Genomic DNA, 25,669 nt, shown 5'->3' with positions numbered 1-25,669 from the left:
AATATTTAACCACAAAAAAACATATACCAAAACTAATTTTTTTATTAATACAAAAAAAATTATTAAATACATATTTACAAAAATATCACATTTAATATAAAACAATTTAAAAATATAAACATACATTATTAATCTGGTTTTTTTTAAGTTCATACTTTAACTAAAATACATATATCACAAAATACAATATAATAAATATTAACAAGCAAAATTAAACAAATACATATAACACATTAAAATAAAATAAAAAATACATATTCAAATCTGATTTTTAAATTTTACAAAAAAAATTAATAAATACAAAAAACATATATTATAAAAGTAACTTAAATATAGTTGTTATTAAGAGAAAGAAATACATATAAAGCATTAAAATAAAAATTAATGTTAACGGCTATATTTTTTGTAATTAATGTTAATTTTCCTAAGATTAACAAAATTTGGGCAGCATAACAGCTATAGTTTAAACTATCCCAAAATTTTATAAAACCTGCAAACTACACACAAAAATATACATAATATTACTAGATCAATATACAGAATATTCCCAGAGCATGCACAACATAAGCGCATATTTACTTAAAAGTTCTAAAATATTTTAAAATTTGATTTTTAATTGCTAAAATTTAATCTTATTATAATACCAAATCTAATCTCATAATCTTAAGATTAATCGAATACTAATTAAATTAATTTCTAATTATGAGATTATATTAGATCATCTAATGTAATGATTTTTACTATATTATCATGCACAACATAAAATTTGATTTTTTCTTGTACCTCTTTTTCTAAAATTTAAAACAGAAAATCAAATTAAAAAAAAAACAAAAATTAAATCATATATAAACATAAATAAATAAATAAAAAATACAAAATAAAAAAATACAAAACAGAAAAAAAAAACATAAATATAAATATAACCATATATATTTTTCGGTTTAAATATATATATATTAGTTTAAATATATAATATATATCAGATTATATAATATATATATCAAATTATATATAATATATAATATATATATCAGTTTATATATAATATATATCAGTTTATATATATAATATATAACATATATAAATATATATATCGGTATACCTGTGTAGCGTGGTGGTCCGATGGTGGCGCGGTGGTCCGGTCGGCAAGGTGTGGCGGAGTGGTCCCGTCGGCGGCGGCGTCCTAAAACTAAGAAAAAAATGAAATGAGAAGAAAATTTAGGGGCAAAACAGACAAAAAAATAAAACAACTTACCCTTGAGAGAGATGGAGCCGTTGAAGAAGAGTGTCTGAAAAAAAAAATGAGAGAAGAGAGGGAAGAAATGAGAGAAATGAGAGAAACTGAAAAAAAAAATGGAGAAGAAGACTCGGGCGGCTGTGATATAATGTTATGGCTTTTGCCGGCGCGTTTCGTTGCACCGAAAAAAGTGTATCAGAGAAACCCTAGTTCAAAACGACGCCGTTTTAATAAGCATACTTTTGCCGGCGCAACGAAATGCGTCGGCAAAAGTATGGCCACCTACCTCCTTGAAAACGTGCACATCAATAAATCCACGTTCACTATTTCCGGCGCGTTAGGTGAATTGCGCCGGCAAAAGTCCCTTCATAATTAATTGTTAAACTTTTGCCGGCGCATTTGGTGAATTGCGCCGGCAAAAACAATGACTTTTGCCAGCGCAATTCACCAAATGCGCTGGTGAAAGTCTTTTTCGGAATTACGCCGGCAAAAATGTCGTTTCTTGTAGTGGCATCTTCATCCTATTTATAATTTGTATCTTGTAATTTTTGCATCAATAATCAAAGCACTTAGCAATATATATTTATCTTAAATTTATATTTAGTTTTAATATTTTCTATGAGCATTTATTATTTTTATATATTATAATGTTTAAACAAATATAATCCGTTAGTTTCTTAATACAAATTATCAAGCAAAAATCTAGTGGAAGTTATTTTATTAGCTAATAATTTAAAATATGTACCTATCAAATTTTACTTGCGAAATAACATTACTGCTAATCATTTTATTAAGAAAAATAAATTAATTTGCTACCAAATTATAATAGCAAAAAAAAAATTAGTAGACACAAAAGTTAATTATTTTACTTCAAAATATTATATATTTTCCTACTAAATATTTAGTAACCAATAAAAAATATTTGCTACCAAAATTTTTGGTAACAAAAACTTTTAGCGAAAGAAGATTTAACTACCAACTAGCTATCAAAAATATATTATTAGCTACTAATATTTTTGTAGCTAAAAGACAATTTTTGTAGTGACACCCTATTTGACATACTAACATTGGCTATCGCTACCATAAATTGTTTTCATGGTAGCTGGCAGATCAGCATTTAATTGACGAAGACTATAACATCTTTCTTCATCATCCGATCACTTCACATTGACACACTTGAGTGTACGTTCCACGTCTTGTTGGAATTAAAGCATTGATTGTACCATGTCATCTCAGCCAAAATCTAATCAACATTTTTTTTTCTCCAAGTAATTAAGATAAGGATAAAAGAATAATTACATTCCTTCTTATTATTTGTTACACCCAAATTTCGAGCATGAGAATCATGATCTCGAAATCCAGGCTCTTTAGATGTAAGCTCGAAATAAACACGGCTATCATTCGATCCACTATTAAGGAGAGGTCTTGCATTGAATGACGACTTCGAAAGCTCGAGGAGTGTAAAGCCTCGAAAGTGTTCCGAGCTTATAAGTTGGACTCGCAACTCATGATATCAAGGGTTCAGTACTTGTATAAGTTTTTTGATGCATCTCTTGACCTCAGGCAAGATGGTTCGAGCTCGAAAGGGTAAGCTCGAACATAATTGCTTCGTCAACAGTAACTTGTTGGGAGCGTGCGTAAACCAGCGTGACAAGCTCGTAATGGGCAAATGGTCTCAAAGACACACGGATCCAGCATCCAAACACGTCAGCTGTGTGTGAATGTAACTAGCCTGAGGGTGCTACCGACCCGCCTGTAGAGGCACAAATGGGAATGGGGAATAACCCAACCCCTCAGTGGCTTGGACTCCAAATCCTGGTGCCACGCAGAATGTCCCAGAACCTGATCGGGCGAATTCGGGACCATTTAGACCCCACAATGAGAGGTAGCCACCTTCTCCAATAAGGCATCCACCATCGTCGATAAGGCATCCCTCGCCAGTCCAAAGGGTTCCACGACCTGTCCACCAAGATAAGGATAGGTGGGCTGGACGTAGACATGGAAATGAAGAGGTTCCTCAAGACCGCAGGGTTCGTCAGCTTACCGCAGGAGACCGGCAGGAAACCCATCTCGTAATAATTGAGCAACGAGTCATGTCAGTGAAAGCTTAGATTACACTAGGTCCGTGAGTATATATAACATGGAGATAAGAAATGCCGGGAATCGAGGAGATCACCCGGATCTACAAGAACATTTTAACCATTATTGGGGGCGTGATAATCCCCCAAACCCAAATCTGCGAGATCACCTGAACGCCCAGCAGCCAATTTACAATCCTGCACCAAGATAGGGAGTTGAAGTTGTCATCAACGATAATTAGCCCCCTTAGGTCCAAGCCAGGCCTCCTATAGATCCAGTCCAAGAGAGGATTGGACACTTGGAGAGAGTATTCAGGCTCTTGCAAAATGAGCGTAGTCGGGAAAGGGATGAAGAACTCGAGTCGTTTGCCCCGCATATCTCCAACACCCCCTTTCCTAAAGGGTTTAGGATTTCTCATGTCCCGCCATTTGACGAAAATTATGATCCCTACAGTCATCTGAGCACGTTCAACACAATTATGTGAGCCAGTAATGTGGACTATGAGCTTAGGGTATGTTGTTCCCAGCCACTCTCACGGGACCAGCAAAAAACTGGTTCGAAAAGTTCAAAAGACGTTTGATCACATCTTGTGATGTATTTTCGAGAGATTTCAAGAAACAATTTAAAGCCATGGTCGACATTAGGCCCGAGGCTTCAGCTTTAACCAATGTCCGACAATAGCCAAATGAGTCACTAAAAGGTTACCTCACAAGGTTTAACCTAGAAGAAGCTCGAGCTCAAGATGTCGACGATAGTGGTAATTTAATGGCCGTTCGAGGCGGAGTGATGCCAAGAAGTCCTTTTTGGAAAGACTTACAAAGAAAATTTGTCAGGTCCTTAACCGAATTTAATCGAAGAGATCAGAGTTTTATTAATGTAGAGGAGGCGAGGTCAGCATTGAATATGACCTCTCAGCCCATAACTACAACAACAAACACAAACTCTGCCTCGACCTCGGCGAACCCCACAACTTCAAAACCCCCGGGGACAACCCTTCTAAGAGAAAGAAAAATGAAGGGAATAACTCCGAGGCGGATAGAGGAAAGAAGAAGAAAGGGGAAAGATACTTCTCTGTATACAAAATGCATACCGAGCTCAATGACTCTTGGGAGAATATCTACCTGGCTAATGAAAATCAGGTCTCATTTAGATGACCTAGCCCCATGAGGAACCAAAAGGTAAAAAGAGACTCTAGTAAGTACTATAGATTCCACCGAGATATCGGACATACAACTGATGAATGTCGACAGTTAAAAGATCAGATCGAAGGACATATCACCAATCCCCTTGAGTCAACGCACTGCCGAGCTCTCTGGAGAAAATCCGTCACACCAGCCTCATACTCATCAGATAATCGATCTGTTAAATTAATCCAGCTCCTGTCGATCGACATTGTATGAGTGTAGCACTGCACTGAATACTAATCATCAAACTTACAATCAATTTGTGTGTGTCCTAATTCAGAGAGAGGCAAATTTAGAATCTTCAATGACTCACCCTCTCCGAATGGGTCTAAGATATCTAATTATGTTGTTTTATGATATTTAACTGTAATATATATTTTAGTGTAAATATTATTAAAATTATTTAATTTTGACATATTTTTTTCTAACTTAAAATATTAATTTTAATTTTAATTAATTACAAAAAATAGTGAAAATTATAAATGTTAATCAATGATTTATTAGATTAAATTTTATGCCTTTACTTTATTGAATAATTTAATTAATTTTCACACAATTTCTAGGATTTGGTTAAAAGTTATTTAATTACTTTATGATTTTTTTTTACTAAACCTATTAAAAATTTCATTTAGTGCTTTTACTAATATTCACAAAATCTCTAAATTTTATAATTCTATGTAAAATTCGGCAACACAACGACTGTATTGTCATCTATCCCAAAATTTAAAAACCTGCAAATAACACATAAAAAATATCCAGTCCCAGATCATGTAGAGAGCAATACAAATACATTGTAAACGACTATATAATTTATAATTATTAGTCTAAATGTTATTAATTATTCAATTTTCTAATCAAAATATCAAAATTCTACTAAAGATTAACAACAACAAATCATCAATATTCATAAAATCTGATTTTTTATTACTAACATAACCAAAAAAATTAAAACTAACAACAACAACATACTAACATTAGCACCGAAAATTCCAAATTAACACTCAAATATTTAATATGTTTACTAATATGTTTAATACACATAATTTTCACCAAAACAACATAAAATCTATTTTAATAAAAAAAATATTAATTAATCATCTAACAATTTTCTAATTCATTTTTACTAATAAATATTTTTAAAACCTAAAAATAAATACATTCACCCTAATATAATTTCAGATTTTTATTAAAACTAACATTATTTTATTTATATAAAAGACATAAATTATTCAAAAATTGAAAAAAAAATTCAAACAAAACAGAAAAATTAAAAACAACTTACCAAGACCTTCAATTCCTTGCAATCTTTCTCTGTAGTTCAACAAAAACCGCACCCACGCCTTCAAACAAAAATTACAAAAATACATTACCATTTAATAAATATATATATAAATGAAGAAATAAACCTTACATTTAATAAATAGAGAGAAACCCCTTCACTTTTGGAGATTTTTGGACTTAAAAACTAAATTTTTTAGAAGAAAATGGGGGATTTCGGCGGAGAGAGGCAGAGGGAACGACGTCTGAAAACAGTAGGAAAGAGAAGAAGAAGAAGAAGAAGAAGGGGGTTCGCGTAGCTGGGAATATTTATAAACCCTATACCGAGAACATGTTCCCGATATAGGAAATTACCCTATTCCAGAACTGCGAAAAGGTCTCACGCATCTGAAATGTCTATACCGAGAACATGTTCTTGTCTCAGTATAACAACTTTTTTGTAGTGTCAGGTTTTGAGAAATTTCGACTAGTTTATAGTATCGAACACAGAGTTCAAAACAGTATGTTCATATTTGATACCTATTTCCAATAAAGTTAGCAATGCTGACAATGTTTTGTTCTAGAGCATTACCAATGAAATTTGTTCTTGGCATCAAATGGGCTTGGTCTTCTTTCTTCTCCATATATGACAAATAAAATAAAAATAAAATGTTTGATTGACCAATTAGCCAATGCGCTTGTAACAGTAAGCAAACCAATAAAATATAATAAATTTCGTTTCATAGAAAAATACACACACAAGGTGTAAAATACCTCTAAAATTCATTCATTAGAAATAAAAACATTGGATTGATGATAATATGAATTATGGCTCTCGAACATTGATGATGAAGACCTTTCGAAAAAGTAAATGCATGGGACCTAATTACTTAAAACTATCATATTTGAACTAAACCTCATGTCATGTGGTGTTGTGATAAGAATGCTTTCGTTGGCATCCTTCTTTGTTTGGGTTAAGGGTTCGAATCCCATCAAACCTTCTTAAGCCTAGCTCCACCAATGTTGATGATGTTCTAGACTACCCGTGGAGATCTATTTCCGGGGATGAGAACTCTTGAGGTACGTTTTTGGATGACCCAATCAAATGAATATGAGATATGAGTCTCTTATAACTCGCATGTGGTCCTTGAGATTGTTGAAGGCCAAAGAAGCAAGGACAGAATCTGCACTAAGTGATCCTGTTTTTTTAGATAAGTTTTGTTTTTTTAGTTATATAAGTGTAAGTTATAATATTAGGAAAGACTTAATTAATTTAGTATGATATGTTACTCCAGAGTTATTATATAAGATTATAATTATACCATATATATATATATATATGCATAATAGTCGAACATATTTGTGTATCTTATTCAATATTGTCGATCCTTTGTGTTTTTTTGTTTAATTATCGTTATTGTGGGTCTTTTTAATTTTGTATGATGTTTGTAGCTAATGTCTCGAGTGCAAGGGTCATTTCTGGGAAGTTTTAGGTTAATTGATTTGATATCTTTTGTGCCAAATTCATGTCTCTTTCCCTAAAAGATCGAGGGCTTTGAATATTTTTAATCTTTTATACTTGAGAATTAAAGATTTCTAATCAACTTTGGATTTAGTTTATTTTACTGTATTTTGGATTTTTTAGTAGAATTTTAATATTTGATACCTTGAGTTACTCAACATGACAAGAAGTGACTCATTAGGTAGTAATATTTAATAATAGTTATTAAATTAAAATAATTAGAATGAAATGTCGAGTGTATCATTTATTACTATCTATTAAATTTTGAAAGGACATCTTTCTCCGTTTTCAATCACTTCACAAACCATCAATTAAATGTTTGAATTAAAGCATTTTAATTAATATTTTTTTTACTCCAACAAATTAAGATAAGGATAAAAGAATAATTACAAAACTTTATTGTTGTTATTAATTAAGAATGGTAAAATAAAAATGCGCATGAGAAACAGTTTTGTAATTATCATCTCCATATTTATAGGTTTATTTTTTTTTATGAGTAAGTCAATGTATTGCAATAAACCAACGAATACAAAAAATGGAAGGCTCCTGAGAGCAACAATTACATTTCAAACAATTTATGAAACCAAACTAACTCATCAGCTTTCACTCTTATTAAACTTGTATAAGAAATCCTATTATAGATAATCTGTTTAATCAAGGAGATTATATACTGAACATACCAAATTATACCTTCTCATTAAGCCAAATTCCTAACTTTTTATATATATGGTAAACAATGCTGTATTTATAGGTTTATTATATATTAACTATATACTCTCTTAATTAAGCATCGATAAAAGTACGAGTATCAAGACAATTTATCAATTTAGGCATATCTTTACATTGTTAAAAAAGTAGTGAGTCAACTTAAAAAAGTATTACAAAAAGAGTAATGCTACACACTAACTATCCCCAACATATATTTTTTTTTCTTAATTATGTCTTTTTTTTTACTCTATCCCTTTTAAAAAATAATAAAACCTATGATTTTATTATTTTTAAATAATTATCATTGTAAAATATTTAAAAAAATATTATATTTTAAATTATTTAACTATTTATTATTTTTAAGCAATTATCATTGTAAAATATCTAAAAAAATATTCTATTTTAATTTTTTTAATTATTTATTTTATTTTATTTTATTTAAGTTTACGTGATATTTATAAACTACCATTAAATATAAGAATATTCTGTTAAATATAAGAATATTTCGTTAAAGTTTACATTAAAATATAAAAAACCGTTAAAACAAAAAATTTCCGTTATCTAGACACTTATTACAATAATATATATAAGTGTCTTATTATTGGTATGAAGTCAAACCACAATCACAATAATAAACAGACCCATTTAAATTGTTTCTTTTTAATAATTCGAATGTATTATATTTCTCAAACTATTCTATTCCACATAAACTTCTCTCTCTCTATGTATAATTAGAAAGGCAGTTTCTTATTTTCAGAAAAATATATTAGCATGTTTTGTTTATCTATATAGGATTAAATTATTATAATGAACCTAACTTACAATTGCAATATTCAAATACAATATTATGTATGACGAATTTAAATTAATTTTAAAAATATGATGATTTTAGTACTATCACAACAAAAATTGATATATTTGGTGACATATTTTATAAACAATAGTCATGATTTTATATTATTTTTATTTTTATTATATTACTGATTAATAGAAGGTTATTTAAGTGGTTGCAAAATATTATTATTTCTATCATTATAGTCTTGTCCAAAAATAAACCATTTTGCTAAAACAATTCTATTAATTAGAAATACAAAAATAATTTAGTTTTATAAGTGGTGGGTCTTCTTAGAGTAACACCACCCATCGTAAAGACTGAAAATATATATATATATTTTAATGGGTGGGATCCACTTAAGTGAAAAGAGTCAATTGACTCTTCTTTTTTTTCTTTTCTTTCTCTTTCCCCGACTGCCCTCTCTCTCTTCTCTTCTCTTCTTTCTCTCTTCTCTCCACGGCAACACACCACCACCACTAAGACCCAACCTCGTAAGTTGTTTGGAATAGTTAGTCAAAGTTTTGGTCCGTCACTACAACAAATTATACTTTTAATGACTCCCTACAATGTCTTACACCATTGGTGTAAGACATTAAAAATTAGAAGGGATTTTAAATGTCTAATGGTGTAAGACATTGAAAGTGTATATTAATGGCTACAATTGTAAGACATTAAAAATAGTGGAAGATGTTGGAAATAGGTTGGGTAGTGTTTATGGGTACATCCAACGTCTCCCATTGGGAGACGTGGGACACGTGGCACGTCTCCCAGTGGGAGACGTTGGATATGCATGGGAGCACATCCAACGTCTCCCACTAGGAGACGTTGGATGTGCTCCCTTCATATATGACCAAAAGCTTGTCTTCCTCACATATCATCACCAACCCGAGAGCATGCAAACCAGAGGAGGAATTGGGGGCTGCGTTTTTTTAGGGTTCTAAGGTATGTTTTTATTTTATTTTATTGATTTTTAGTTAATTATTTTGCAAAAAAATCATAGGTTTTGCATTAGGATGAGTAATATACATGATTTTGTGTTAGTTTTACATTTTTATGCATTTTTTTTATATACATTGTATGTTTTTGTGGTTTTTCAATGGAAGTTTTTAGGGATTTATGATTTTTTAGTTTTTTTTTTAATTTAACCTATCACATTGTATATCTTTCATTAGAGTATATATGTTCATAATTTTTTTAAATTTTTATCATTTTTTATTTCGAAATTTAGATATATATTTGAATTTTTTTTTAAATTGTAACTATTTTGTTATATATATAGTTATGTTAAAATAAATTTATTAAATAATTTATAAAATAGAAATATATGAAAATTTTTATGTTTTTGTTTATTATTAAGTTTTTAGGTTATGAAATTTTATATTGATTTTTTGTTGAGGTTATAATTAGCAGCACATTGGGATTTTTTTTATTTGTTTACCAATATCATTTACTATTATTAGATATTTAGTGATATTTGTTTAGTAATGTTTAACATATTAATTAATTTAATTTCATAGGTTGTGATTTTTGTGGTGAGATTTTAGAGAGTATTTTGCATCAAAATTCCAATATCAATAACACATTTGAGGTAATTAAGTTTCTAAAATTACAATAATACGTTATATATTGCTAGATATTTAGTGATGTTTTATTTATTATTTATTAATTTAATTTTATTGGTTTGTGGATTTAATAGCGAATTTGATTACTAAGTGAAGTAACTTTGCTAGCTTTTGGATTAAAGATTGCAAGAGGTACATATATATTCTCTTACTTCTACTTTTAATATTATTAAACAAATGTTAGAGGAGTTTGAATATCTTAAATATTCATCCATAGTGAAGTAGATTCTGAGATTAAAATTGTGTGCTGCGGTGATAACGGAAGGTTTAGAACTTGTATGTATTAGTGAAGTAGGTTCTGATAAATTTTACTGTGTGCTGCGGAGCTATAAGGAATAAACTTATTGTGTGTTGTTTGAATTGTTTGTTTTGCTATTCACATGCAGATGGTTAGGTCACTATTATAGGGGAAATGCTGCCCAATTTTATCTAGGATAATAAACAATTAGTTTTATATAGACATTCTATAAGGAAGAAACTTATTGTATGTTGTTTGAATTGTTTGTTTTGATATTCACATGCAGATGGTTAGGTCACTATTATAGGGGAAATGCTGCCCGATTTTATCTAGGATAATAAAAAATTAGTTTTATATAGACATACAACTTTATCACGTGCTTATTTAGTGTTTTTCTTTTCTTTTCCATAGACATAGGAGAATATATGGATAAACAGTGGATGTCAGCGAATAGGTTATCTGCGGAATATAGGAACGGGGTCGATTTGTTCTTAAGGTTTTGTTCGGAAAATGTGAAAGACCCAAATTTTACTTATTGTCCATGTCTTAAGTGTGGAAATGTTAAAAAGATGGATCTTAAAAAGATTAAAGAACACTTATATTTCAATGGGATCGACAAGAGTTACACAATTTGGTATTACCATGGGGAGATAGCTCTGATTGCTCCAACTCTGCCAAGTAGACCAAAAGGAGTGAGGAGGAATATAGTGGAGGAGAACTGGGATCCATTAGATGAAATGATTGACGACGCACATTATGGATCAGGAGTAGACCCAAATAAGTTTGAGACACTCCTTAATGATGCCGAGAAACCAATTTACCCTGGTTGTACAAGATTTACAAAATTATCTGCGCTTCTTAGGTTGTACAATCTAAAAGCTAAACATGGCTGGAGTGATAAAAGCATTACTGAGTTATTTGATTTCTTGAAGGAGTTATTGCCTGAAGTTAATGAAATTCCAATTTCATTTTATGAGGCAAAGAAGACATTATGCTCATTAGGCATGCAGTACGAAAAAATTCATGCATGTCCTAATGATTGCATATTGTATTGAAATAGTTTTGCAGACGCAAAATCGTGTCCTACTTGTGGTGAGTCACGATGGCAAAAGAAAAGAAATGGTGACGATGTCAAGGAAGGAGTACCTGCCAAAGTTTTGTGGTACCTTCCGCCAATTCCTCGTTTCATCCGATTGTTTAGAAATGCCGAACATGCTAAAAGTTTGTCGTGGCATGCTAATGAAAGAATAAAGGATGGTAAATTAAGACATCCAGCTGACACCCTTGCTTGGAAGAGAGTTGATTTGAAGTGGCATTCTTTTGGAAATGAATCTCGTAATATTCGTCTAGGTCTTTCGACTGATGGGTTTAATCCACACGCATCCCTTAGCAGTAAGTATAGTTGTTGGCATGTTATGCTTGTTATTTACAATCTACCCCCATGGTTGTGTATGAAGAGAAAGTTTACGATTTTGACCTTGTTGATATCAGGACCTAAACAACCTGGTAATGATATTGACGTCTATCTAGCTCCTCTTATAGATGACTTGAAAACTTTGTGGGATGAAGGGGTTAAGGTTTATGATGCATATAGGCAGGAAGAATATAATCTTAGAGCGATCTTATTGTGGACAATTAATGACTTTCCTGCTTATGGAAATTTATCTGGGTTTAGTGTGAAAGGATATAAAGCTTGCCCCGTTTGTCAAGAAAAAACATGTTCTGAATACTTGAAACACTCTCGGAAAATATGTTATATGGGACATAGGAAGTTCTTGCCTAATACGCATAAACTTCGGACTTGGAAGAAGGCATTCAATGGTAAACAAGAGTTTGAAGAGGCTCCTGAGCCATTGAATGGGATCCAAGTACTTGAGAAGATGTCTAAAATTGTGTTCAAGTTAGGGAAGCCGAAAGTTCGTACACCTACAAAGATGAAACGTAGTCGCAAGGCCAAGGTTGTGGAAGAGCCAAAAGGGTGTTATAAAAAGAAATCTGTTTTCTTTGAACTTGAATATTGGCCTTTCTTACTTATACGTCATAATTTAGATGTTATGCACATAGAGAAAAATGTATGTGATAGTTTGATTGGCACTTTGTTGAATATTCCTAGGAAAACTAAGGATGGAATTAAGGCTAGACAAGACTTGGTTGCAATGGGTATAAGGGATGAATTGACTCCAAAACCAGATAAGAGACGAACATATTTACCTCCTGCAGCTTACACTCTTACTAAAGAGGAAAGAATGGAAATTTGCAGATGTTTGTTTAATATAAAAGTTCCAGACGGATATTCCTCAAATATAAGGTCATTGGTAGACATGAAAAGTTGTATTCTGACTGGCATGAAATCTCACGATTGTCATATTCTAATGCAACATTTGCTACCAGTGGCCATTCGATCTGTGTTGCCTAGGAGAGTTCGAGATGTAATCACAAGGTTATGCTTGTTTTTCAAGTCACTGTGTTGTAAGGTGATTGATCCGCTAAAGTTACCTAAGTTAAGAGATGAAATTGTTGAGGTATTGTGTGAGTTGGAGAAATATTTCCCGCCGGCATTTTTTGATATAATGATCCATTTGACAGCTCACTTGGTTAGAGAACTAAGATATTGTGGTCCAGTTTATTTAAGATGGATGTATCCATTTGAGTGATATATGAAGATTCTTAAGGGGTATGTTAGGAATAAAAGTCGGCCGGAAGGATGCATCGTCAAATGTTATATTGCAGAAGAGGCAGTTGAATTTTGTTCTGAATACATGACTGGTGTATAGAAAATTGGGTTAAATGATGTTGAAAATGTTGAGATTCAGAGTCGTCGTGGTAGCGTTGTATGCACAGTAAGTCGAGATCTTCTAGATGAAGCGCATCGTCTTGTGTTGCAGAATATAAATGAAATTCAACCTTATATCGAGTGAGTTATATTCATATAATACATTAAGTTTAAGTTGTGTAATTTCGTATATTCAATTGTTTAACAACATATTTATAATTGAAGGGAACATTTTAATTGGATAAAGACCAAATTTCCATCCAAGTCAAGGAACTCAAAATGGTTACAAGACGAACATTATCGAACTTTTAGTAGTTGGATAGAACAAAAGGTAAATTGTGTTGATTATTGAAAGTTGTCATTAATTAGTACTAAATTACAAGGTGACATTTTTTGTTGTTTTTGGTATGTTGATTTGATAAGTTGTGTCAGAATTACAAAACACATCAAATAAGGTTTCAGACATTGTTAAGTGGATTTCTCGAGGACCTTCAGTTAATGTCATCAAGTTTTCATCATACATGATTAACGGTACTCTATTTAACACTAGGGAGCGCGATAACAACAGAAACACACAAAACAGTGGTGTTAGCCTTGTTGCTAAAACTGTGCAAGTCTCTAGTGCAAAAGATAAAAATCCAGTTGAATGTGATATGACTTTTTATGGAGTAGTTAATGAAATTTGGGAGTTAGATTATATCACAACTCGAGTACCTGTTTTCTTTTGTGATTGGGTGAAAAGTGACAGCGGCATAATATATGAAGATTTTGGTTTCACATTAGTTAATCTAAATCGAATTGGGCACAAATCTGATCGATTTATATTAGCTTCACAAGCGAAACAAGTATTTTATGTGAATGATCCTTCAGACAACCAATGGTCAATTGTTCTTCCAACGCAAACAAGAGAATGGAACATTAAAGATGGTGATTTACATGATATACCTCTCGGAGAAGAACTTGTCACATTCACCGCAATAGAAGATAATGACGAAGTTGATGATGATTGTATTTGTTTCCGTGAAAATGGTGAAGGATTGTGGGTTGATGATAATGGGTCTTGAGGTACCATTTAATAGGTTTCATATGTTTATGATATGTGAAATTCTTAGTTGTTATCACAATGTGTTTCATCTTTTGATTATGAGTGTCCAAAATTGTTATAATAATGATATTTATGTTTCACAGATGGAGGCTGATCCTTTTGGTGGTAGTTCTGATGAGGGAGAGCAACGCCCTAATTCTCAGTCAGTGGAGCAAGAAAATAAATCTGTGAGAGGACGTACATGGATGTCTAGAAACACCAAAAAAAGGAGTGAAGGACATCTTACTCCTGTTGAATACAATGAGTATGGTCAACTAGTGGGTGGATCTAGAAGTAATGTTTCATCACAGCTTGGATCAGTTGTTCGAGCAACTGTGTCCATCAACATTAACAGTTGGAAAGATGTTAGTGTGGTGGATAAAAATAAAATATGGGACACAATGAAGGTATATTTTTATTAATTATATTTCATTTAATGTTTTTAAAATATATATTATTTTGATAATATGCTTCTTATTACTTTCAAACTTGCAGAAAACTTATGATTTGGACCCCAAACAAAAGCAACAGATGTTGAAGGATGCGGGAAAGTACTTCCGAAATTGGAAGACTAATCTTACTAGGGTACACGTTTACGACGCTTTGAAAAAATACTCAAATGAGTTCCCGCCAGCTTTGCCATTTGGATTTGAGAATGTCATAACTCCGGATGAATGGTTAACGTTTGTGAACTCAAGATTAACTCCCGAGTGGCAAAGAAAGAGAGAGGAGATGCAAAATTATCGAGCACTGAATAAATACAATCACAACCTCTCTAGAGGAGGCTATGTGCGTATTGAAGAGATGTTAATGGAACAAAGTGGGAAAAGTCTGACTGAACTTGATAGGGCAGACTTATGGAGCATGGGTCGTCGGAATGCAAAAGGAGAGCTAATTGGAGAGGCCTCTGAGATTCAAAAAAATATTGTAAGTGCTCATATTTAATAATGTTGATATGTCAAATTATTAGCTTATATATATAACTTTCTGTGAATATTATTTCATAGGATCATTACCGGCAACTCCAAGCTGAGGGTAAATGGGCACCTGATGGCCCTGATGATGTGCTGACGAGGGCGTTGGGCACTCCTGAGCCTCGAGGACGTGTTAGGGCTGGAGGACACGGTGTGTCCCGCTCAGTATATTGGAATACTCCAACACCTACCTCAACGAAAAATAAATCAAAAGCCTCTTCTTCGAATGACGACATTAGAAAGGAATTTGAAGAAAGATTTCGAAAACAAGAAGAAGAGCATCGTCAACAAGCACAACGCCTAGAAGAGCGCCTTCAACAACAAGATGAGCTCTTGAGAAAATTATTGGCCCAACAGAGCGGGTCAGGATCTAACGTTGGAGTCCCACCAGCGCCATCATCATACTATGTGCCCGACCCACCAGTGCCACCAGCGCAGGCGTCCTACTATACTCCGGACCCAGTAGTGCCTCAAGCAGAACACCACATTGTTGCACTACAACCGCTTTTGCAAGAGGTAATTAAACTTTCTTGAATATTCTGAAACCAAATAAATTTCTTTACTGCTTCAACATGATTATTTGTATATAATATGTTTCTTATGCAGGGCCGAGCATGCCAATTAGCAATTGGTTCGGTTTCAAACATTGTTGCATCAGGTACACTCATTGAAAGAGAGGCAGGCAACAACTTCCAAGTTATGATTACGAGTGTTCTTAAGCCAACTTGTCCTCTCCCTTTTGCATATCCTGATTTGGACATGTACATAGTTGCTCAGGCCATTGGGACGCCAATAGCGTGGCCTAAGGATTTTGTCATTATATCTGAAGATGTAACTCATGAGGTGATGCCATGTTTTTACATAATTATCTTTACAATTCTATATTTGTTTGTAATTTTTTTAATTGTTGATATAATTGTATACAGACTCCCTCTACAAGTAGGACCAGATCACAACGACCAAGAGCTCCATCAACACAACAACCTCGAGAAAGAAGACGACAACAAACTCCTCCAACACAATTGGCCCAAACTCCATTGGAACGATTACAGAATATCGTATCTCATTGGGATGATGGCGAGTGTGTCAATCTAGGCATAGAGTCTGAAGTTTTTGATCAGGATATGTCTCACTGTTATATATTTAAGGATGACATACTTCAGTTTGCTCGAGAGGAGAAGATTGGACAAGCAGTACTCGTCAGCTACATGAGGTATATATCTGACAAATAAGTTTGTTCATTTAATTTTCTAATTTGATTTATTCATTCATATAACAATTTTTCATATTTTTGTATTAGGTTCATTTACAGATATGTGGTACAACAAGGTCGCCAAAGTAAGTTTTTATTTGTCAATCCTAATATCGTCGCCACTCAAGGGAGTTCATTCGACGATCGTGTTCAGAATCTGTTCAGACGTTGCAATGACGTAAAATCAAAAGAACAAGTTATGCTTGTCCCTTGGAACCATGGGTAAGTTTAAAAACTTGTCATTTTTCCGACCCATATCAATAATTTCTTTGTTTAACATTTGAGCTATAATTTTTTTGTTTTTCTTATACAATGAACATTGGATGTTGCTTATTTTGGCACCATATGCATATCATGTTTATTGTTGTGATCCGGTGAATTTAGAGCTAAATAACCGTGAGGAGATTGTATCAGTGATCGTCAGCGCTTTCAATCTTTTTTTCTCTATGAATCTTCCTGATGTCGAGATCCCTTATACTCTATGCATTAAGCAACCTCAGGTAAGTAACTTTAGCATAAATGTTTGAACATTTATAATAATTAAGTAGAATAATATGTATGCATTTTTTTAAAAAGTTTCAATTTAATAATAAATTACTCATATTTTTAAATAATTAGTGTCCACACCAACCGGACAATGTGGCATGTGGATACTACTTAATGAGGATGTTGAAGGATTTGATTGAGCATGCGAGTCCTGGGCATTACTTGAGAACGGTATTATTAATTAAAATTTACAAATTATTTTTTAAACTATAAATGTAATCAAATAATTAATTAATATATTTTACTTTATATTTCTTGCAGCTAACAAGCACATCATATACAGAGGCACAAATTGATGAGTTGCGACAAGAATGGGCGACATATATGTTGCCGATAATCCAAAGTTACCGACCTCGTTGATAGGTTTTTTTTTTTAAATTTTTTAACTCTTTCTTCATACATAATGCAATATTTGTTCATTTTGAATATTTCTAACAAATATTGTATTTCTTGTATATATCTAACAAATATATTTTTTTCTTTCAATTTAATTGATTATTAAATTAATTTAAATTTAGATTAAAATAATTTAAATTTAAATTAATATTATTTCAATTTAATTAATTATTAAATCAAATTAAAATAATATTAATTATAAATTTATTTAATTTATTTTTTTTAAATGTGAGAGACTTTCAATGTCTCCCATTGGGAGAGGTGGGAGACTTTCAATGTCTCCCATTGGGAGACGTGGGAAGTCACTCACCTCTCCCAATGGGAGACGTGGGATGTCTCCTAGGGACTTCCCACGTCTCCCATTGGGAGAGGTGAGTCACTTCCCACGTCTCCCAATGGGAGAGGTGGAAAGTCAACGTTTGACTTTCCACCTCTCCCAGTGGGAGACGTGGGAAGTGAGGCACGTCTCCCAATGGGAGACGTGGGATATATACCTACAATGACCCTAGCAACAACGTCTCACTAAGTGAGAGACATTGTAGACTTCCAATGTCTCCCAATTAAAGTCATAAAACATCTATTTTGTTGTAGTGCGTAAACTTTGACTGTGTTTTCCGGCCAACTCCGACCACCACTCAGCAAGTGGTTGGTACCTTTAGAACTAGCATGAAGAGAGGAACAAAACCCACTAAGTCATTCCGGTCAACTCGCCGTTTTTCTCCGACAAGATTTTGGGTATCTCTGCCCTTTGGAAGCATTTTCCGGCGACACCGGAGGTCATTTGGGAAAAGGAGCTGTACTTTCGTGATATACTCATCGAGAGGATCGTTTTGATATATGTCAAGTATATATTCATCGACGTTTCCGGTACCGCCACCAACCGCTATTGTGCACCGCTTGGGTGAGGTTCGGAACTTGAAATTTTAAATATGGTCATATTATATATCATTGGACACGATTTTGAATAAGGAATGATATGATGATAATCGTTTGCTCATTTGGTGCACGTAGGAAAAACGTGATATTAAGATCGGACTAAATCATTCTATGATCATCGTTAAGCTTTGGAGCGTCGCTTTGGGCTCGGAATAAATTCTAAAGAGGTAGGGACTCAACTAGACTATTGGACTTATTTTACTCGTATTGAATTGCATTAACCATATTCCAATTTTGATATTTATAAATGTTTGAAAAATTGAAAACTTAATCTGCATGTTTTCTGATCTGTTCTGAGGGCACTGGGTGCCAAATATATTTTTGTTCACTTATTTATGCAGATTATGATTTTTGGGTTTTATTCAAATGCAGCTGTTATGCTACCCAATTTTCTAAAATATAAAGGGAATATGTTTCTTTCTTTTCATGCTTACCTGCATTTGGTTATACCAATGAGAGGCATAGTGATCATGATTGGTGCACGTTGTTGTTTCACGACCTAGTCTCTGTGTCATCATAGGTAGATCAGGTGTCCACTCACATGTAGGTGTAAAGACCTAGCATCTGTATACAGGAAGTGTTCTGAGCCTCCCCCTTATGGTGGTTATCAGGTCCGGCTACCCGGTTTAGGATGTCAGATTTTCTATGGTGGGTAACGGGAACTAGGGATCTAGTGGACAGTGTGATGTGCACTTGTAGCTATGCTCTTATGATTATTTGTGGTTTCTCTATTTTGGTTTATACATGATGATGTATGTTTTGTTTTTAAAGCTAACCATGCAGGAGTTGTATTAAACTTTTGGGTCCTATGTTATTAGTTGTTTTCCTACTGGGCTTTATAAGCTCACCCATATCTCTCCCATTCCAGGAACCTAGTGACGCGAACGTGGAAAAGATGAATTACCGGTGGAACCAATGTGTTTAGCCTATTTCTATTTCGTGTCATTCTCTTATCTTTTGAACATTGTATGTATTCGACTTCGAATCTAATGATCGGTATATCTAAATGAGCTATGAAATAGTTAGGGATGAGGAATGGTGGATGCTAAGTCTTATTTTGGGTGTTTATGACTTATTAAATTTAACTATTTGGTGATTGCATAACTGTGGGAATATTATTGTTTTATGTATAATGATAAATTATCATACTTTTATCACTAATATTTTTATATATAATTATATGAGTTATTTCATTATTTTAACTTATAATTATAGTATGATTTAATATAACTTAAATGATCATTTATAAAGATTATTTTTCAACGAGGGTCAAAGTTTGACCTTTGACCACCCAAGTTATGGACATTACAAATCTGCCACGGCCTAGGGCTCCGGTCGTGACAACCTTTATACACTGTCAAAGTAACAGTTCCAACCTCCTCCATAGTATCCATCATATCTGTTGTCGCAACAACCTCCGCAGTATCAAAAGCAGTACATGTTTGGACGCTATTCCCAGTCTCCTCCACTATATTTTAATGTTACAGACTTTCAAGGAGGATCGATGCAACTGAATGTTAGGTATGGTGAGGTTGGAGGTTCGTTGCAACAACAACCATTTTCTCAGTATGGTGAACTTGGAGGTTCCTCGCAGCAGCAACCATTTCTTAGATATGGTGAGTTTGGGGGCAAGTCGCAGCAACAGGAGCAACCTTTTTTATCCACCTCGATATAGCCACAGTCTCGGGATCAGTTTGGGGACCTCACACTTGGACGATCTTCACAGCAACCTTATATTCCTTCACTGCAGACATAGCCACCGCCACAGCAAAATGTTGAAGATGAGGATAATTACCAAATTGACCTTAATGATTATATTTAGTTATTAGTTTATGTATTTTGATTAAATTAACGATGCATTTATTTGTAATGACAATAACGATATTAATTTTAATGTTAGTTATGTTTAAATTAATCAATTGATTATTTTATAAAAAATTAGTATGAATTAGTTTTAAAAATATTTAAATTTAATAAATAATAATTTATTTTAAATTAATAATAAATAGTATAATAAAAAAATTATTAGCGGCGGACCCCGCGGCTAATAATCGCGCCCCTAACACATTTATTAGTGTCGGGCTTCGCCGCTAATATTCACCGCTAATAATATTATTAGCGGCGGGTGTGTCAGTCAGTAACGAATAAGTATTATTAGCGTCCAACAATTAGTGGTGAGGTAGTAGCGGCGGAACCCCACCGCTAATTCAAATTAGCGGTGGACCCCAATAGTATTAGCGGTAGACTTTACTGCCGCTAATACTTTTTAATGTTGTAGTGTATATTCCATTAAATATTTAGAATATTTAATTAAAATTAACAAAACAAACTATTAAAAATAATAATTTTCGTCATCTAAACACTTTTTATATAGAAGAGATATATTACACAACAACTAGTTAAATTATATTCAATTAATTATATAAAACGATTACGTTCATTAATTTTAGAAGAAACGCTCTTATATATTACTTGCTTTAGAGTACCATGATCAAAGATTTAGGGTTAAATCTTATATTTAACGAGGTTTTTTGTCTCCAAGTGAACAAGTGTTTTGCATGGATAGTGGGGTCACATATTTACAGGTAGTTAGTCGGCTATAATTATTTATTGATAAGAAAAGGACTTCGATAAATGCATGGGCCCAAACTCAGATATTGAAATACTAAATAAAAAAAAAAAAATTAAATCCCTAAATCCAAATATGAATATAGTAATTAACACCTAGACCTACACAAAACTTATTATATGACCAGCCACAGGAAGAGGTCGAGATTATATCTTTAAAACTACCAATATTGGTAGAAGAGGTCCATCCAACGTCAGCTCAAGTTACGTCAGATTAAGAGCCAAGCTAGGTACTAATTAATAAGCTAGTCCCACAGCTATATAAATTCCTTTGGATTATATCACATCTTTCTCATCTCGATTCACTCGGCAAACTCTCTTGTTTCTTTCTTACAACTTTATAGCTTTCTTTACATCTCAGCGCGTGCGCAATGGCTCTCAGCCTCACTCCATCCTCAGCTTGAGCGCTCTAGCTAGTCCTTGAAATTAGATACACTAATTATTTCTTAAGACTAATTATTTCTTAATATTGAAGAAATTAAAAAAAAATGTCTTTCCACGACACTACAAGGGATGAAAAACGCCCTAATTCAGCCAAATTTAGCCCAAGCATTTGGGGAGATTATTTCATGTCATGTGCTTCAAATGACTCCCTAATGGTATTTATTATTATTATTTTTACAAATAAGTTGTTTAGTTTAGATTGATTATATAGTCTTCGGTGATTTATATCTATTTCTTCAACTGTTGTTTTTTTTTAATTTTTTTTATTTCCAGGAAATTATGGAAAATAGCAAAGAAAGTGAGAAGATTATTGAACTGAAGAAACAAGTGAAGAATAATATCATTCATCTTGATCCATTTGAAAATCCTTTGGAGAAACTCGAATTTATTGATGCTATTCAACGATTGGGATTGTCTTACTATTTTGAAAAAGAAATTGATGAAGTTTTGGAACGATTGCATAACAATCTTCACGACCATCATCATGATGATAACCTTTATGTTGATGCTCTGCGCTTTCGGTTGCTTAGACAACAAGGTTATAATATTCCATGCGGTAAGTATACATAAGTATACAAGTACATACTACATCCATACACATATATCTCTTCTATATAATAAGTGGTAGAAAACATAAATTCTTGATTTTAACGGTTTTTTATTTTTTTTATGTTAATTTTAACGAAAATTATTTGGTTATTATTTGGTGTTCAATAAACAAGCAGACGTATTCAACAAGTACAAGAACGAGAAATTTAAGGAGTCACTTTCGAGTGATATTCGAGGATTGTTAAGCTTGTATGAAGCTGCACAACTGAGAGTTCATGGAGAGGAAATACTAGATGAAGCACTGATCTTCACAACTACTCATCTTGGATCCATTGCTAAAACCTCCCAATTAAGCTCTCCTCTCTTAGACCAAGTGAATTATGCCTTAAAACACCCTATTAGAAAGAGCTTAGAAAGAAGAGAGGCAAGACATTTCATCTCAGTTTACCATCAACAAGCTTCTCATAATGAGCATCTTTTAACACTAGGAATACTAGATTTTAACTTGCTCCAAAATCTGTATCAGAAGGAATTAAGTTTTATTACGAGGTTAGGTTTTGTTTTTTTTGTTTTTATTTTTTCTATTATTATCGATTCCTACGATATATATATATAAGGGAATTCTCCTATAGGGACTTCATTTTAAACCCTACCGATGGGGCTCTCAGTGTTCTTGACCCATGAACAGTTTTCAACACGATTTTTTTTATGATCGTGTATATTGTAGCTATTTAGAGCATCCTGCAAATTTTCAGAAAATTTTGAATAGTTTGCAGTACCGAATACTAAGTTCAAATATGTTGCTGCACACGTGACTAATTTTTTTATGCGCGTGGAAAGCAACATGTTTGAATCTAATTTTCGGTATTGTAAACTATTCGGAATTTTCTGAAAATTTAGAAGATGCTCTAAATAGCTACAATATATACACAGTCATAAAAAAAAATCGCGCCAGCAGTAGGTCTTAAAGTGAAATTCCCTATAAAATAATTGTCATATATATATATACATGTTTGACTTTACCTAATAGTTTGATTGATTATAAGGTGGTGGAATGAGTTTGATTATAAAAGTAAGCAATCTTTTTCAAGAGATAGAATAGTGGAGAGCTACATTTGGACTTTGGGAGTGTTTTTTGAGGCTGAAACTTCGCAAATCAGGTTGATGACGAGCAAGTTAATTGCTTTACTCACAATAATTGATGATATTTATGATAGCTTTGGTACACTTGAAGAACTAGAGCTTTTTACTGAAGCAATAGAAAGGTATATGTGTTTATACATATATAAATTAATGAGCTTTATTTAATTACGTGATAATTATATACATTAAAACTAGTGCTTTATCAATTCCTACAATATGATCAGGTGGGATATATGTGTCATTGACCAACTGCCAGAGTACATGAAACTATGTTACAAGAAACTTTTGGGGTTTTACAGTGAAGTTGAAGAATTTACTAAGGACAGATCATATTGCTTGAGCTATGCTAAGAAGGGGGTAAAAACCTGATTAACGTAGAAATTAACTTATTAATAGTTTGCTTGCTTTATTTGTGGAATAATTTAGTGATTTTTTCTTTTATATTTTTCAGTTGCAAATTCAAGTTAGAGCTTATTTTCACGAAGCCAAATGGTTACACCAGAAACACATACCAACGTTAGACGAATATATTCCAGTTGGGTTTAACAGTGCCGGATCTTTTGTGCTCATAGTAATGGCCTTTATCGGAACAGGAGATGCTGTAACAAAAGATTCTATGGATTGGATATTTTCTGATCCTCTGCCTAAGATTGTACGGACTATGTCAATAGTTGGAAGAGTTATGAATGATATCGCCTATCACAAGGTATAACACATGTATATATATATATATATATAAGGCTGCACTTCGGTGCAGCCAGGGCATAGTTCGTACACTTAAACAATATTTTTTTTATAACCGTGTACATTATTGTCATTTAAGACATCTTACAAATTTTCAAAAAATTTCGAAAACAAGATTATTGCACCCATATCTGTTTTTTGTATGCGCGTATAAAATTTAACTGTTTGAAAATTGTTTTCAGTACTGTAAACTGTTATAATTTTTTTGAAAATTTGCAGGTTATCTTAAATGACAACAATGTACACTGTCATAAAAAAAAATTATTTAAGTGCTCGAATTGTGCCCTGGCTGCTGCACCGAAGTCTTACCTTATATATATATATATATATATATATATAATAACACACACAAATTAATTAATGTTAATTATCTATAATTATAATTATTGTATTTATATATATGTTATATATAGTCGGAACAAAGGAAATCAGGACATATAGTGGCTTCAGCTGTGGAGTGTTACATGAAACAATATAGTGTAACTGGAGAAGAAGCTATAGAGAAACTTAACCAACAAGTTAATGATTCATGGAAGGATCTCAATGAAGAGCTTCTCAATCCGACCACTATACCAATGCCACTCCTAATGAGAGTTTTTAGCTTTGTACGTGCGCACCATGAGATGTATAGAGAAGGAGATGGTTTTACACATGGGACCTTGCTCAAAGATTTGATTGATTCTCTCATCATCAACCCCTACACTCAACCATAATTTTATATCTTTTTGTGTGTAAATAATTATGCATTAGTTTTTTCCAATAAGTTATTAGCTAGTTAATGAGTAGCATTGTATCAAGAATTCTCCTATAGGGGCTTCACTTAAGTCCTACCGGTGAGGCTCATCACTGTTCTCGACTCGTGAACGGTTTTCGACGCAATTTTTTTATGACCATGTATATTGTAGTTGGTTAGAGCATCCTGCAAATTTTCAAAAAATTCCGAATAGTTTACAATACTGAAAACTAGGTTCAAACATGTTGCTTTCCACGCGCATAAAAAAAATTAGTCACACGTGCAACAACATGTTTGAACCTAGTTTTTTGTATTGTAAATTATTCATAATTTTCTAAAAATCGCGATGATGCTCTAAATAGCTACAATATACACGATCATAAAAAAAAATCGCATCAAAAACTGTTCGAAGGTCGAGAACACTGAGAGCCCTACCAATTGGGCTTAAAGTGAAGTCCCTATAGAAGAATTGTCCTAATACTATATTCTGTTTTAGATAATTATATATATATATATGTAATGCATTGTACTCTTTTTTCCCGGTAAGGGTTTTTAATGAGGCTTTGCGCTATAGTATCAATACAATAATTTTTCCTTAATGGAGTTATCTCTATACATTGCGCTAGTTATTTCCTGTTCAATAAATTTTTTAAAAGCTTGAATTAAAAGTATTTGATGTTTTAATTTGATAAGGGGTTGCTGTACCATAGTCAAAAATATAAACCTAGCAATTTCTCACACGGATCTGCACGACTTATACACTCCAAATTGCGTGACTTACGATC

The 25,669-nt window shown here is 32.8% G+C and overlaps 2 protein-coding genes across 2 annotated transcripts; both read left to right on the top strand.

Moving 5' to 3' along the window:
* Window positions 1-15,163: 15,163 nt before the first annotated feature.
* On the top strand, window positions 15,164-21,675 carry LOC133810259 (uncharacterized). The gene is made up of 4 exons (XM_062246029.1): window positions 15,164-15,466; window positions 15,547-16,029; window positions 16,120-16,232; window positions 21,633-21,675. Exons 1-4 carry the CDS (start codon window positions 15,272-15,274, stop codon window positions 21,673-21,675), a joined length of 834 nt encoding a protein of 277 aa, XP_062102013.1. The 5' UTR covers window positions 15,164-15,271.
* Window positions 21,583-25,338, top strand: LOC133810255 ((-)-germacrene D synthase-like). The gene is made up of 7 exons (XM_062246024.1): window positions 21,583-21,870; window positions 21,989-22,271; window positions 22,441-22,813; window positions 23,311-23,529; window positions 23,632-23,764; window positions 23,859-24,113; window positions 24,565-25,338. The coding sequence occupies exons 1-7, from the start codon at window positions 21,760-21,762 to the stop codon at window positions 24,862-24,864; spliced, it is 1,674 nt and encodes a 557-aa protein (XP_062102008.1). The 5' UTR covers window positions 21,583-21,759; the 3' UTR covers window positions 24,865-25,338.
* Window positions 25,339-25,669: the final 331 nt, after the last annotated feature.

This window comes from Humulus lupulus, unplaced genomic scaffold (genome assembly GCF_963169125.1).
Source record: "Humulus lupulus unplaced genomic scaffold, drHumLupu1.1 SCAFFOLD_43, whole genome shotgun sequence".
In the NCBI taxonomy this organism is placed as follows: domain Eukaryota; kingdom Viridiplantae; phylum Streptophyta; class Magnoliopsida; order Rosales; family Cannabaceae; genus Humulus; species Humulus lupulus.
This window is presented reverse-complemented; position numbering and strand designations above follow the sequence as displayed.

What these genes read in the sequence shown, in the direction of transcription:
- LOC133810259 (XM_062246029.1), top strand. Translation starts at nt 15,272, where the DNA reads ATGCAAAATTATCGAGCACTGAATAAATACAATCACAACCTCTCTAGA. An exon ending in CTGAGATTCAAAAAAATATT is followed by an intron (nt 15,467 to 15,546) that starts GTAAGTGCTCAT and finishes ATTATTTCATAG; the next exon opens with GATCATTACCGGCAACTCCA. An exon ending in TACAACCGCTTTTGCAAGAG is followed by an intron (nt 16,030 to 16,119) that starts GTAATTAAACTT and finishes TTTCTTATGCAG; the next exon opens with GGCCGAGCATGCCAATTAGC.
- LOC133810255 (XM_062246024.1), top strand. Translation starts at nt 21,760, where the DNA reads ATGTCTTTCCACGACACTACAAGGGATGAAAAACGCCCTAATTCAGCC. An exon ending in GAATTAAGTTTTATTACGAG is followed by an intron (nt 22,814 to 23,310) that starts GTTAGGTTTTGT and finishes ATTGATTATAAG; the next exon opens with GTGGTGGAATGAGTTTGATT. An exon ending in TTTACTGAAGCAATAGAAAG is followed by an intron (nt 23,530 to 23,631) that starts GTATATGTGTTT and finishes CAATATGATCAG; the next exon opens with GTGGGATATATGTGTCATTG.